The sequence below is a fragment of the Bos grunniens genome, chromosome 6 (genome assembly GCF_055505025.1).
Source record: "Bos grunniens cultivar Pamir isolate PY7600 chromosome 6, Bosgru_T2T1.0, whole genome shotgun sequence".
In the NCBI taxonomy this organism is placed as follows: domain Eukaryota; kingdom Metazoa; phylum Chordata; class Mammalia; order Artiodactyla; family Bovidae; genus Bos; species Bos grunniens.
Genome location: NC_141170.1, coordinates 82,150,867 through 82,165,877, shown reverse-complemented (window position 1 = coordinate 82,165,877; position 15,011 = coordinate 82,150,867). Strand labels below are relative to the sequence as shown.

General features: G+C 41.4%; 1 protein-coding gene across 5 annotated transcripts in view; it reads right to left on the bottom strand.

The window, feature by feature from the left end:
- Positions 1-15,011, bottom strand: part of HERC6 (HECT and RLD domain containing E3 ubiquitin protein ligase family member 6) — a 57,586-nt gene that overhangs the window by 32,555 nt on the left and 10,020 nt on the right. For 3 of the 5 annotated variants that reach the window (XM_086406471.1, XM_086406473.1, XM_086406475.1), the window contains exons 7-10: positions 14,304-14,440; positions 13,609-13,676; positions 2,565-2,689; positions 1,787-1,846 (exon numbers count right to left, since the gene is read on the bottom strand). In XM_086406471.1, the coding sequence (XP_086262597.1) occupies positions 1,787-1,846; positions 2,565-2,689; positions 13,609-13,676; positions 14,304-14,440 (390 nt within the window). The remainder of the gene's footprint in view (positions 1-1,786; positions 1,847-2,564; positions 2,690-13,608; positions 13,677-14,303; positions 14,441-15,011) is intronic. The other 2 variants (XM_086406472.1, XM_086406474.1) reach the window with 1 other exon arrangement.

The following is a 15,011-nucleotide window of genomic DNA, read 5'->3' as shown; positions in this document are numbered from 1 at the left end:
GAAATTTTAGAAAGATAATATTCTTAGTGTAGAAAAGATTATCCTCTATGTAGTGAGAACTAACTTAAGGCTACAGTGGGGAAGAAGGAGAATGAGTTGCATGGTAGAATCCCCTCCTTTGCTGCCTGGAAAGACGGAAAGAAGAGGAAGGCAAATGGGAGAGAAAGAGAGCAGAGAGAAGCAACGTCTTAATTTCTCATCTCCTGTCTTTGGCTAAATATGTGGAGACAAACAGGGATGCCCTGTGGGACTCTCAAATGACAACTGCCTCATGAGCTGTGGAGGTTAGAAGAGGGGGTGAAGGAAGCCATGACATTCAGCTTCCCTGGGCTTCTCTGGTTCCCAGGTGAAGCCTCTGGATCCAGCAGTTCCTCCAGTCTCCCTGAGGAGTGGCTGAGCATGCAGCTGGGTCAAAGCTGAGAAATACCTGCAATAGGGATTAAGTGAATACAGAGTACCGCCTAGTGGCGGTTGTATACAGGTATCTTCTGAACCTGTGAGCCAACCTGAGGCCAAGTCAACAAGGGAGGGACAGGACGTGACCTAGCAAAGGAGGACTGGGAGGAGTTCCCACCAGCTGCAAGCAGACCTGTAGGCATCAGCCTCCAGAGAAGACAGATGGCAGCCTAATGTTAGTCGCTCAGTCATGTCCGACTCTGCGCCTCCATGGACTACAGCCTTCCAGGCTCCTCCACCCATGAAATTTTCCAGGGAAGAATACTGGAGAGGGTTGCCATTTCCTTCTCTAGGGGATCTTCCCAATCTAGGGATCGAACCCAGGTCTCCCGCATTGCAGACAGACATTTTACTGTCTGAGCCACCAGGTAAGCCCAAGGGCAGCCTAAGGGCCCCTTTATGCTGCTACCCACCCCACTCCCTTGTTATTGCTAAATTAATTATACAAGGAGGCCATCACACTGCAGTGGATCTCAGGCCACGGTGGCCTACAAAAGCAAACCAAAATCTAAGCCTGTAAATTCCTCAAAGTTATGAAATCAAAGCCTAAGGACAACCAATCAAAAAACAAACAAAAAAAGCCGACTAGGCTTTAAGATACAGCTAATCAAATGCTTCCTTTCTTTCTGCGCCTTCTCTATGTCTTTCCCTGAGCTCTTGCCACTGGAGCTCTCCACCAATTCCAAACTGGTGCTGTGTGATTCAAATCGATGTTCACTCTTATAAACTCTTACAATTTTTAACCTGCCTCACTTTATCTTTCAGTCATTCCCAGGTATATTATTGGAGATCAAACAGGGAGGGCAAGGAACAGTTGACCCAGTGTTCAGCATTTAACAAAGGAAATGATAAAACTACTAAGATCAAGTGTCAAACCAAGTAGCAGAGAACTTGGACTCTCCTCTGTGGTAATACGACTGTTAATAGTTAAAATAAATAGGATGTGTTTTCCTTACTGGGCTCACAATAAGACCTTCAACGTGCAGCCCGGGCCTCTAAGTACATAAGTGAAGTTAGAATGAATTGATCACTCCTAGATACAAAGATTCTGGAAAAAACACCATTCTTGCCAATCAGATAACACAGGAGGGCAGGGCAGAGGAAGGAACAATGTAAATTAGAGATTACAATTTGTAGTAGTCCAATGGGAAATTCCTTTATAAAACAGAATTCTGTAACAATCCATGGAGTTTTCTATGTTGGATTTTTGGTTCATAGATAACAAAATTCACAAATTAAAATGACTGAGTCTAAATATTTCATTTAAAATATTCTCCAGTGTTTTAAATAAAGGTAAGTCTCTTTAAATAAAGGTAATTATAAATATTACCTCTTCTTTAAAAAACTTGCAGTCAGACAAGCAGGAGATGAAAATATCACTCTAATTTCACTGCAAAAATAATAAAATAAGGTTAAGTCACAACATACTACTAGCATGTTCCTTTTATTTTACTCAGTATATAACTGGTGATGTGGAATCATTAATAACGATAATAACTGCTCTCTTAAGAGTTTTCCAAATTCTTGCTATACTTTGTGCATGGTCTGCTAGACCTCATAAAAATCTTTCATAGCTGATTTGATCAAGTCATCTAGATTTAAATAAAATCCACCCTTTTGAAAACAGAAAGTTGTGGAGCTGCAGAGAATAAACTGCTGCTGCTGCTGCTAAGTCGCTTCAGTCGTGTATGACTCTGTGCAACCCCATAGATGGCAGCCCACCAGGCTCCCCTGTCCCTGGGATTCTCCAGGCAAGAATACTGGAGTTGGGTGCCACTGCCTTCTCCAGAGAATAAACTATGAAGCTATAAAAAGAGTCAGTCTTGGGGATGGCTTTGTGGGACAGACAGAAAGCATTTTTGATTCACTCCTGAATTTCCCTCACCTATCAAAGTACCTGGCACATTGTACGTCTTCAATATAGCCCAGTTAAATGAAGAATCAGTGAATATGTCAATGACTTCTTCAAACTACAGATGGTTTAAATCAAGATTAAAATGCAAATAATTTAATGACAAAGCCAACCCCTCTCTCTTATGTCTATGATAAAATGAACCAAGGCTTCAGAACCAAGTAAAAGTGGTTTCTACTTTATCAGATAGAGCCACCTCTTAGCCACTTCATCTTCTATACTTCTTTTTGCCACTGCCATCCATTTTTCTGTCAGAGACTGGTTAATTCGGCTTATTTCTGGCAGGGTTTTCCTGGGAACACTGGTGGAACTAGTATCCTTCTAGGAAGAAAAAAAAAAAAGAATGATCAGGAAAATACACACACACACCAAGTAGTAAGTAAGACACAGGTGGGAGACACATGGAACCTGCTCAGGCAGTGGGATTTGGTGGGAGAAGCCTTGGCATCAGACTGGCTGGCTGTTCCATTTCCCAGCCTGGGCCACTTTGATTGGTCTGAGCCTTAGTTTTATCATTTAAAAAGTGAAATAACACAAAAGAATTGAAAACAGAGACTCAAACAGATATGTGTATGACAATATTCATTGCAGCATTATTTACAATAGCCAAAAAGATGGAAACAACCCACGTCCAGGAACAGCATCAATGGATGAATATGGAATACTGTGTGTTCAGTTGGTTAATCATGGCCAACTCTTTTGAGCCCATAGACTACAGCCCACCGGGCTCCTCTGTCCATGGAATTCTCCAGGCAAGAACACTGGAGTGGGTTGCCATTTTTCTCCTCCAGGGAGTCTTCCCAACTTGGGGATTGAACTGGTATCTCTTACTTACATCTCCTGCGTTGGCAAGCAGATTCTTCACCACTAGTGTCATCTGGGAAGCCCATATGGACTATGACTCAGCCACAAAAGGAAGGACATTCTGACACACACTGCAACATGGATGAACTTTGAAAACATTATGCTACATGAAATAAGCCCAATATAAAAACATGATTCCACTTATATGAAACAGGCTAATTGATAGAAAGGATATTAGAATGTACTTGGGGTCAGGGGTAGAGGAGAACTCAGAGTTATTATTTAATGGTTAAGAATTTCTGCTTGAGGGGGAATAAAGAATTTCTGCTTGGGGTGATGAAAAGTTTTAGAGATGGTTAGTGACCATGGTTGGGCTTCTCAGGTGGCACAGTGGTAAAGAATCTGCCTGCCAATGCAGGAGATGCAGGAGACACAGGTTCAATCCCTGGGTCAGGAAGATTCCCTGGAATAAGAAATGGAAACCCGCTCCAGTATTCTTGTCTAGACAATTCCATGGACAGGGGAATCTGGTGGGCTAGAGTCCATGGGGTCACAAAGAGTCAGACATGACTCAGCAACCGAGCAAAACAGTGGTGATGACTGTACAACACTGTGAGTACAATTAATATCACTGAATTGTACATTTTTAAATGGTTAAAATAGCAGATTTTATGTTATGTATGTTTTACTACAGTTAAAAAATGAGTTAACGATGACCACCTCTCTAGGCTCCCATTAAGACTAAAATACATTAGGTATACAAAGCCTTTCAATTCTAGGAAGAACTCAATAAAGACTAGCTTCTTTCAGCCCTTTAACCATCCACAGAGTTTTGCTTTTGTATCAGGGGCTTTCAAACTTATAACAGAATCATCTGGTGATCTTGTTAAAGCAGGGCCCATCCCCACAGTTTCTGATTCAATGGTCAGGAGTGGAGCTCAAGAATTTATATAGAGCAAATTTCTAGGGGATGCTGATGCTGATGCCTGCCGATTTGGGAGCCACACTTTGAGAACCGTGGTTCTTTACAATATTTGAAGCCAAATGGTTCAGTCAGAGGTGTCAGAGAAATTTGGGGAAAAAAATCTGTCTTTAATATATTATTTGAAAGACATCAGTGCTATGACTCCATATAATACCTCTGCTTTTGCTAAATTTATAATAAATCAGAGAATTCTGCATCACTTTTGTTTAATGCTTAACTAAAGACGTCTTGAGAAAGATGTATAACCATAATTCCCTTCACTTTGTTGATCTGAGTCCTGGGTGTCCCCTGGAGTTCAGTCATAAGGAAGCTTTTTTCCTCCAACATCCCAGGAACCTCAGGACAATGAGGTGCTTCGTATTGGCACTCACAGACCATTTCTTCTACTTTATTCTTCAAAATCTCGGCTCTTCGTAAGTGCGTGACATCAGACTATATCACCTGCCTCCCTGTCTTCTATAATAATCACCTGCCAAATTCCTAGGCACCACCCTTCAATAATTGAAAACTTTAGCATCTTGTTGACTGTCTTCCTCAGCACAACCATGCCTGTCACCATTCTTTCCGTCATTCTTGGCAACTTCAGAATTAATGAACATAATTTATTTCCCTCCATGACCTCTCAATTCTTGATCTTATCTGTGCTCTTTTCCTCTGCTCCATCTTAGCCATCCAGGCCCTGGATCAGGGTTTCTAAACTGACACAGTGGACATTTTGCATCAGATAACCCTTCTTGTGGCAGGTGTCTTGTGCATTGTAGAATGTCTAGCAGCATCCCTGGCCTCTACCCATTAGACATTAGTAGCAGCCACTCCAACGCACATGGCCCTCCCTCAGTTAGGACAACCTAAACTGACAGACATCTCCAAATGTTTCTGGGTATGCAAAATTACTCCTAGTGGATTGCCCCAGATACAGGTGATATTTTGTTCTTTATAATTATCAATAATTGTTCTACCTTCTAAGTATCTACTGGAAACATACTCCTCTCGGATCATCATACACCATCCTTCCACTTCACTGACTTCACAGTGGTACTCCAGTCTAACATTCTTTGATACGGAAATGAGTTAAGACTTTGGGGCTGTTGGGTTGAAATGAATGTATTCTGCATGTAGAAAGGACATGAATTGACTGGGGGCAGTGGCAGAATGTTACAGACTGAGCGTTTCCCACCTAAGTTCATATATTGGAATCCTAGCCCCCAATGTGATGGTGTTAGGAGGTAGGGCATTTGGGAGGTGATTGGGTCATGACGGGGGAGCCCTCAAGAATGGGACTAGTGTCCTTATAAAGACCCCAGAGAGCTATTTTGCCCTTGTCCCTTTTGCCATGTGAGGATATACGGAGAAGACAGTCATCTATAAGCTGGAGGCAGGCCCTCACCAGACATCAAATGTGCTGTCATCTTTTTTAAGTCATACTGCATGGCTTACGGGATCTTAATTCCCTGACCAGGGATCAAACCTGAGCCACGGCAAGAAAAGAATGAAGTCCTAGCCACTGCACTGCTAGGGAATTCCCAAACGTACCATTATCTTAATCTCAGGCTTCCCAGCCTCCAAAACTGAGAAATAAAATTTTGCTTATAAGCCACTCAATCTACAGTGTTTTGTTAATAGCAGCCAGAACAGACTAAGACACTTACTTTAACAGTGGAACCCACTCCAACATTTTCTGAGGCCCTTGGGCACTCCGATCTGTCAACTCTATTGTTTGCTCATTATCCATCACCCTCCTCATGTCTTTCTTACCCAGCTATGGTCAGCACTATAATCAGTCCTTTACAAATACCTTTAAGTCTTCTGTCTTGAGTCACCTGGGAAAAGTCCACCTATAGTTAATCTCAACTCTGAATTACTCCAAAGGAATCCAAGCAGCTTAACATCAGTGGAAAAAAATAAACAGTGCTGACTGACTTCACCATAAGCCTACGACCACAGATTTCAAATGGACACTCTATACTGGCTAGTAATCTCCCATAATGTTCACCTTCTCACTCTGAGACATGATTGCACACATTCCTTGTATTCCTAAACCTGTAGTGATCATCCTCTGCTTCTCCAAGTTTTAGATAAGGATTGTACATCACTAAGACCTTCCCTGGTGGCTCAGAGGATAAAGCGTCTGCCTGCAGTGCAGGAGACCCAGGTTCGATCCTTGGGTTGGGAAGATACCCTGGAGAAGGAAATGGCAACCCACTCCAGTATTCTTGCCTGGAGAATTCCATGGACAGAGGAGCCTGGCGGGCTACAGTCCACGGGGTCGCAAAGAGTCGGACATGACTGAGCAACTTCACTCAACACCCAAAAAATATATCCTTTTCATTAACAGGGGACTGGAACGCAACAGTAGGAAGTCAAGAGATACCTGGAATAACAGGCAAATTTGGTCTTGGAGTAAAAAACGAAGCAGGTCAAAGGCTAACAGAGTTTTGCCAAGAGAACACACTGGTCATAGAAAACACTCTTCCAACAACACAAGAGAAGACGTTACACATGGACATCACCAGATGGTCAATACCGAAATCAGATTGATTATGTTCTTTGCAGCCAGAGATGGAGAAGCTCTATATAGTCAGCAAATACAAGACTGGGAACTGACTGTGGCTCAGATCATGAATTCCTTATTGCCAAATTCAGATGAAATTGAAGAAAGTAGGGAAAACCACTAGACCATTCAGGTCTGACCTAAATCAAATCCCTTACGATTACCACTAGACCATGCAGGTATGACCTAAATTAAACCCTTATGATTATACAGTGATCGTACAGATTATACAGGATCTATTTGAAGCAACAAATAGATTCAAGGGATTTGATCTGATAGACAGAGTGCCTGAAGAACTATGGACAGAGGTTCACGACACTGTATAGGAGGCAGTGATCAAGACCATCCCCAAGAAAAAGAAATGCAAAAAGGCAAAATGGTTGTCTGAGGAGGCCTTACAAATAGCTGAGAAAAGAACAGACGCTAAAGGCAAAGAAGAAAAGGAAAGATATACCCATTTGAATGCAGAGTTCCAAACAATAGCAAGGAAAGATAAGAAAGCCTTCCTAAGTGATGGATGCAAAGAAATAGAGGAAAACAATAGAATGGGAAAGACTAGAGCTCTCTTCAAGAAAATTAGAGATACCAAGGGAAATTTTCATGCAAAGATGGGTTCAAAAAAAGGACAGAAATGGTATGGACCTAACAGAAGCAGAAGATATTAGGAAGAGGTGGCAAGAATACACAGAAGAACTGTACAAAAAAGATCTTCACGACCCAGATAACCATGATGGTGTGATCACTCACCTAGAGCCAGACATCCTGGAATGTGAAGTCAGGTGGGCCTTAGGAAGCATCACTACAAACAAAGCTAATGGAAGTGATGGAATTCCAGTTGAGTTATTTCAAATCCTAAAAGATGATGCTATGAAAGTGCTGCACTCAATATGCCAGCAAATTTGGAAAACTCAGCAGTGGCCACAGGACTGGAAAAGGTCAGTTTTCATTCCAATCCCAAAGAAAGGCAATGCCAAAGAATGTTCAAACTACTGCACAATTGCACTCATCTCACATGTTAGCAAAGTAATGCTCAAAAGTCTCCAAGTCAGGCTTTAACAGTACGTGAGCCATGAACTTCCAGATGTTCAAGTTGGATTTAGAAAAGGCAGAGGAACCAGAGATCAAACTGTCAACATCTGCTGGATCATCGAACAAGATCCAACGAGAATTCCACAAAAACATATACTTCTGCTTTATTAACTACACCCAGGCCTTTGACTGTGTGGATCACAACAAACTGGGAGCATTCTTAAAGAGATGAGAATACCAGACCACCTTATCTGCCTCCTGAGAAATCTGTATGCAGGTCAAGAAGTAACAGTTAGAACTGGACATGGAACAACAAACTGGTTCCAAATTGGGAAAGGAGTACATTAAGGCTGTATATTGTCATTCTCTTTATTTAATTTATATGCAGAGTACATCATGCGAAATGCCAGGCTGGATGAAGCACAAGCTGGACTCAAGATTGTCAGGAGAAATAACAATACCCTCAGATATGCAGATGACACCACCCTTATGGCAGACAGCAAAAAAGATCTAAACAGTCTCTTGATGAAAGTCAAAGAGGAGAGTGAAAAAGTTGGCTTAGAGCTCAATGTTCAAAAAATGAAAATCATGGCATCTGGTCCCATCACTTCATGGCAAACAAATGGGGAAACAATGGAAACAGTGACAGACTCTACTTTTTTGGGCTCCAAAATCACTGCAGATGGTGGTTGCAGCAGTAAAATTAAAAGACACTTGCTCCTTGGAAGAAAAGCTATGAGCAACCTAGACAGCATATTAAAAAGCAGATACATCATTTTGCCAACAAAAGTCCATGTAGTCAAAGCTATGGTTTTTCCAGTAGTCATGTATGGATGTGAGAATTGGACTATAAAGAAAGCTGAGCACTGAAGAATTGATGCTTTTGAACTGTGGTGTTGGAGAAGACTCTTGACAGTCCCTTGAACTACAAGGAGATCCAACCGGTCTATCCTAAAGGAAATTAGTCCTGAATATTCACTGGAAGGACTGATGTTGAAGCTGAAGCTCCAATACTTTGGCTACCTGATGCAAAGAACTGACTCATTTGAAAAGACCCTTATGCTGGGAAAGATTGAAGGTGGAAGAAGGTCACGACAGAAGACAAGATGGTTCGATGGCATCACTGACACAATGGACATGAGTTTGAGTAAGCTCTGGGAGTTGGTGATGGACAGGGAAGCCTGGTGTGCTGCAGTCCATGGGGTCACAAAGCGTTGGACACGACTGAGCAACTGAACTGAACTGAACTGTACATCACTGAGAAAATGGAAACAGGCAAGACCTAACCTTGCCTTCCTACCTCACCTCCATTGTTCCTCATCAAAACAGAATAAAAACTTCTGCCCAAAGCCCTATATTCCACATTGGACCCTGGACCCCACTTCCTCACACCTATTCTAGGACATTAGCTCTGCAATTATTCTCTTTCTCAGGAATTATCACTTTTTCCTCCTGAACTGGACTATTCTCATTAGCACACAGACATACCTTAACATCACCACTCCTAATAACAATAAAAACCTCCCAAGGTCCTCTACTCCCTTTCACAACAAAACTTCTCAGAACTTTCACAGTCATTGCCTCCACTTATTCCCCTCTATTCTCTGTCCATCCCACTTAGTCAGGTTTCATCCTCTGTCCCCTGAGACGACTCAGTCTTGACAAAGCAAAAACAAACTCTGTGCTCATCTTACTTGACCTCTCAGCAGTATGTGTCAGGTTTGGCCACTTCCTCTTTCTGCAAAGACTTTCTTCTCTTGTCTTGATGAGCCACGCTTTTCTGGTTCTCTCCACCTCAGAAACTGGTTCTGCTCAGTTCTTCTGGCCCTGCCTCACTGCCTGACCTCCTCATGGAGAAGTCCCTCGAGGCTGGATTCTGTCCCCTGCTCTTCTCGTTTCTACTCTCACTCCAGGCAACTTTTCATCCAAGCCTCTGGCTTAATAACAGTCTGTAGTTTAACAACTATCATGTTTATTTTCCAGTGCTAGCGTCCTCCTTGAGATCCAGAGTTGAACACGCAATTAAGACTTTAGATCTCCTCTCCAAGGACATTTCAAATGAACCTCATCTCCCGTAACTGAGCCCATTTCCATACAACTCCAGCTCATATAACTCTTTCATGCTTTCCTACTATACTCTGTCTGACTGGTTTCCTTTTTGTCCCTCACACATGCTAAATTTATTCTTGCCCCAGGGCCTCTCTATTCCAGAGAGAATGGTCCCTCTCTCTGGAATGCTCCTCCTGTGGATTTAAGCATGGCTAAGATTATATCTACTACTGTGGCAGGAATCCCTCAGAAGAAATGGAGTGGCCCATCATAGTCAACAAAAGAGTCCGAAATGCAGTACTTGGATGCAATCTCAAAAACAACAAAATGATCTCTGTTCGTTTCCACGGCAAACCATTCAATATCACAGTAATCCAAGTCTATGCCCCAACCAGTAACGCTGAAGAAGCTGAAGTTGAATGGTTCTATGAAGACCTACAAGACCTTTTAGAACTAATACCCCAAAAAGATGTCCTTTTCATTATAGGGGACTGGATTGCAAAAGTAGAAAGTCAAGAAACACCTGGAGTAACAGGCAAATTTGGCCTTGGAATACAGAATGAAGCAGGGCAAAGACTAATAGAGTTTTGCCAAGAAAATGCACTGGTCATAACAAACACCCTCTTCCAACAACACAAGAGAAGACTCTACACATGGACATCACCAGATGGTCAACACCGAAATCAGATTGATTATATTCTTTGCAGCCAAATATGGAGAAGCTCTATACAGTCAGCAAAAACAAGACCAGGAGCTGACTGTGGCTCAGACCATGAACTCCTTATTGCCAAATTCAGACTGAAATTGAAGAAAGTAGGGAAAACCACTAGACCATTTAAGTATGACCTAAATCAAATCCCTTATGATTATACAGTGGAAGTGAGAAATAGATTTAAGGGCCTAGATCTGATAGATAGAGTGCCTGATGAACTATGGAATGAGGTTCGTGACATTGTACAGGAGACAGGGATCAAGACCATCCCCATGGAAAAGAAATGCAAAAAAGCAAAATGGCTGTCTGGGGAGGCCTTACAAATAACTGTGAAAAGAAGAGAAGCGAAAAGCAAAGGAGAAAAGGAAAGATATAAACATCTGAATGCAGAGTTCCAAAGAATAGCAAGAAGAGATAAGAAAGCCTTCTTCAGAGATCAATGCAAAGAAATAGAGGAAAACAACAGAATGGGAAAGACTAGAAATCTCTTCAAGAAAATCAGAGATACCAAAGGAATATTTCATGCAAAGATGGGCTTGATAAAGGACAGAAATGGTATGGACCTAACAGAAGCAGAAGATATTAAGAAGAGATGGCAAGAATACACAGAAGAACTGTACAAAAAAGATCTTCACAACCCAGATAATCACGATGGTGTGATCACTGACCTAGAGCCAGACATCCTGGAATGTGAAGTCAAGTGGGCCTTAGAAAGCATCACTATGAACAAAGCTAGTGGAGGTGATGGAATTCCAGTTGAGCTATTCCAAATCCTGAAAGATGATGCTGTGAAAGTGCTGCACTCAATATGACAGCAAATTTGGAAAAGTCAGCAGTGGCCACAGGACTGGAAAAGGTCAGTTTTCATTCCAATCCCAAAGAAAGGCAATGCCAAAGAATGCTCAAACTGTAAAGTAATGCTCAAAATTCTCCAAGCCAGGCTTCAGCAATATGTGAACCGTGAACTTCCTGATGTTCAAGCTGGTTTTAGAAAAGGCAGAGGAACCAGAGATCAAATTGCCAACATTCGCTGGATCATCGAAAAAGCAAGAGAGTTCCAGAAAAGCATCTATTTCTGCTTCATTGACTATGCCAAAGCCTTTGACTGTGTGGATGACAATCAACTGTGGAAAATTCTGAAAGAGATGGGAATACCAGACCACCTGATCTGCCTCTTGAGAAATCTGTATGCAGGTCAGGAAGCAACAGTTAGACCTGGACATGAAACAACAGACTGGTTCCAAATAGGAAAAGGAGTTCATCAAGGCTGTATATTGTCACCCTGTTTATTTAACTTATATGCAGAGTACATCATGAGAAACGCTGGACTGGAAGAAACACAAGCTGGAATCAAGATTGCCGGGAGAAATATCAATAACCTCAGATATGCAGACACCACCCTTATGGCAGAAAGTGAAGAGGAACTCAAAAGCCTCTTGATGAAAGTGAAAGTGGAGAGTGAAAAAGTTGGCTTAAAGCTCAACATTCAGAAAACGAAGATCATGGCATCCAGTCCCATCAACTCATGGGAAATAGATGGGGAAACAGTGTCAGACTTTATTTTTCTGGGCTCCAAAATCACTACAGATGGTGACTGCAGCCATGAAATTAAAAGACGCTTACTCCTTGGAAGGAAAGTTATGGCCAACCTAGATAGCATACTCAAAAGTAGAGACATTACTTTGCCAACAAAGCTTCGTCTAGTCAAGGCTATGGTTTTTCCTGTGGTCATGTATGGATGTGAGAGTTGGACTGTGAAGAAGGCTTAGCGCCAAAGAATTGATGCTTTTGAACTGTGGTGTTGGAGAAGACTCTTGAGAGTCCCTTGGAGTGCAAGGAGATCCAACCAGTCCATTCTGAAGGAGATCAGCCCTGGGATTTCTTTGGAAGGAATGATGCTAAAGCTGAAACTCCAGTACTTTGGCCACCTCATGTGAAGAGTTGACTCACTGGAAAAGACTCTGATGCTGGGAGGGATTGGCGGCAGGAGGAGAAGGGGACGCCAGAGGATGAGATGGCTGGATGGCATCACTGACTCGATGGACGTGAGTCTGAGTGAACTCTGGGAGTTGGTGATGGACAGGGAGGCCTGGTGTGCTGCGATTCATGGGGTCGCAAAGAGTCGGACACGACTGAGCGACTGATCTGATCTGATCTGAAGATCTCTGCTCAAATGTAACAGCCTCTGGGAGGCCTTTCCTGACGGACATTTCTAAAGAAGCCCATCTCATCTCATCAGTCTCAAATGGCCCATTTTATTTTTTTTTCAGAGGAACTGTCGCTCTCTAACACAATTGTATTTATGTGTTTCTTGTCTGTACTTCCCGGTAGAATCCAATGCCATGAATGAGGACATACTTGTGTGTATTATTCACAGTACCCAGGGACCCAGAGCACAGTCTGAGACAGAAGCCTGATCAAACAGCTGTAACAAAGCAACCAAGCACAATCTCCTGACTATCCCCAGCAGCACAGACTTTTGCCTTGCTTACAGTTTTCTGTCCCACAGAATACAGTTAAGAGTCTATATGAGTGTTGTTTAAAACATCCCTAATAATAGAAAAAAAGTACAAATTATTAAAATAGCTATGTATTCTTTTTCTCTCTCAAACATTTCAGAACTCGTTCAGAAATATAATAATATAAACCTCTCTGTTAATAATTAGGAGGGTGCTAGAGCATGGTGGGTAATGGTGGGAATGGTGGGGCTGGATTGCTTAGGTTTGAATCCAACTCTGTCAGTTCTTAGCAGCATAATTTTGGGCAAGTCCATGTCTCTGAGACTCAGTTTTTTCATCTGTAAAATGGGAGTGATGATAACAATCAGAGTTGATTTGAGGATTAAGTGTGTTGATCTATTTACAGTACTTTGGTTGCTAACTCATGGGTGACAATTAGTATTAGTCATTGTTAGCACCATTGGTATCTGTTAGGAATCCAAATGAGGAAGTGAGAATTACATAATATTTTTAAAGAAGAATTCTAACAGAGGAACTTACTAGTTTAGTAAAAAAAATGTAATATATACAAATGACATAATGTTTCAAATACGACCATGAAATCCAGAAGAAAAGATGATTTTTAAAAGTAACAGAAATTGTAATAGATACCTGGGAAGTTGTCACAAAGTTGGCATATGTTCCAGCAAAAATATGTTTGACTTGAACATCAGCAAGGTCTAGAAGAAAGTCATAAATCCATGCTTATTGTTTTTTAGATGTAAAAAGTATAAATCTTTTGTTATAAACATAAAACTGCTTTTAAAAAGTCTTTTAAAAAAACTAATGTATTACCAAGCTAAATTTACTTATTCTTTGGCTTCTAAATAGATTTTGACTACAAACAGCATAAAAGATTAATACTGATCAGATTACACATTATATATTCCCTTATCTTAAAATTTAATTTTCCATGTATTTACATAATGAAACCAGGCTGGTGTGCTTTAGTAGAGATTTGATTAAATATATAAAAAGTGTGCTATTCTGTTGAGGTTTGACAGAAAACAATAAAATTCTGTAAAGCAATTATCCTTCAATTAAAAAATAAATAAAAATAAAAAATAAAATAAAAGTGTGCTATTCTGAAGTGTAAATAACTGATTCTTTTGTATTACCTTAATCTTTAGAAAAAATTACTTAATATTCCAGGAAGCATTGCATTAAAAAAATGCATATTCTACAAATCAAAGATAACGGTACCAAAAGAACCACAGTTCTATGCATTTTTGAAAGGAAACTGAATAATATTTTTCCTCCAATGACACCAATTAAAACAAAATGACAAATCGTGGGACCACTCATACCCTTAGCAGAAACCAGGCAGCTAATGTCAGAGCTCTCTGCCAGAGCCCCCGGATGTGGTGATCTGCTTGCACAACCTGGTCCACGACCAAAAGACACCACCTGACCCGTGGTGTAGATGTACGCAAGGGTGTGATCACTGCAGGAGACAGAATGTTGTGAAGACTTATTATAACGAGTCATGCTTTTTGAGAAAGATGATGTCTCAACACAAAATAACAGATTTATTTTATACTAAGTACCCAGACCCCATTATCACAATGTCAGAGTTAGAGAGTACCAAGTCATATGGCCAAACAAATGGCGGGTGAAGAGTGACTTATTACCACCCCTAAAGGCAGAATATTATTGATGGGTCTTTGCTATGGTTTCTATCATTTGTGTTTTAAATGTAAGTTCTTTTTGTCTTTTGCTCTTTTTACTAATTGGGTGGATAATAGCCAAAGTGTCCTCATGCTGCTGTTGCTGCTGCTAAGTTGCTTCAGTCGTGTCTGACTCTGTGCGACCCCATAGACAGCAGCCCACAAGGCTCCCCCGTTCCTGGGATTCTCCAGGCAAGAACACTGGAGCGGGTTGCCATTTCCTTCTCCAGTGCATGAAAGTGAAAAGTGAAAGTGAAGTCGCTCAGTCATGTCAGACTCTTAGCGACCCCATGGACTGCAGCCTACCAGGCTCCTCCATCCATGGGATTTTCCAGGCAAGAGTACTGG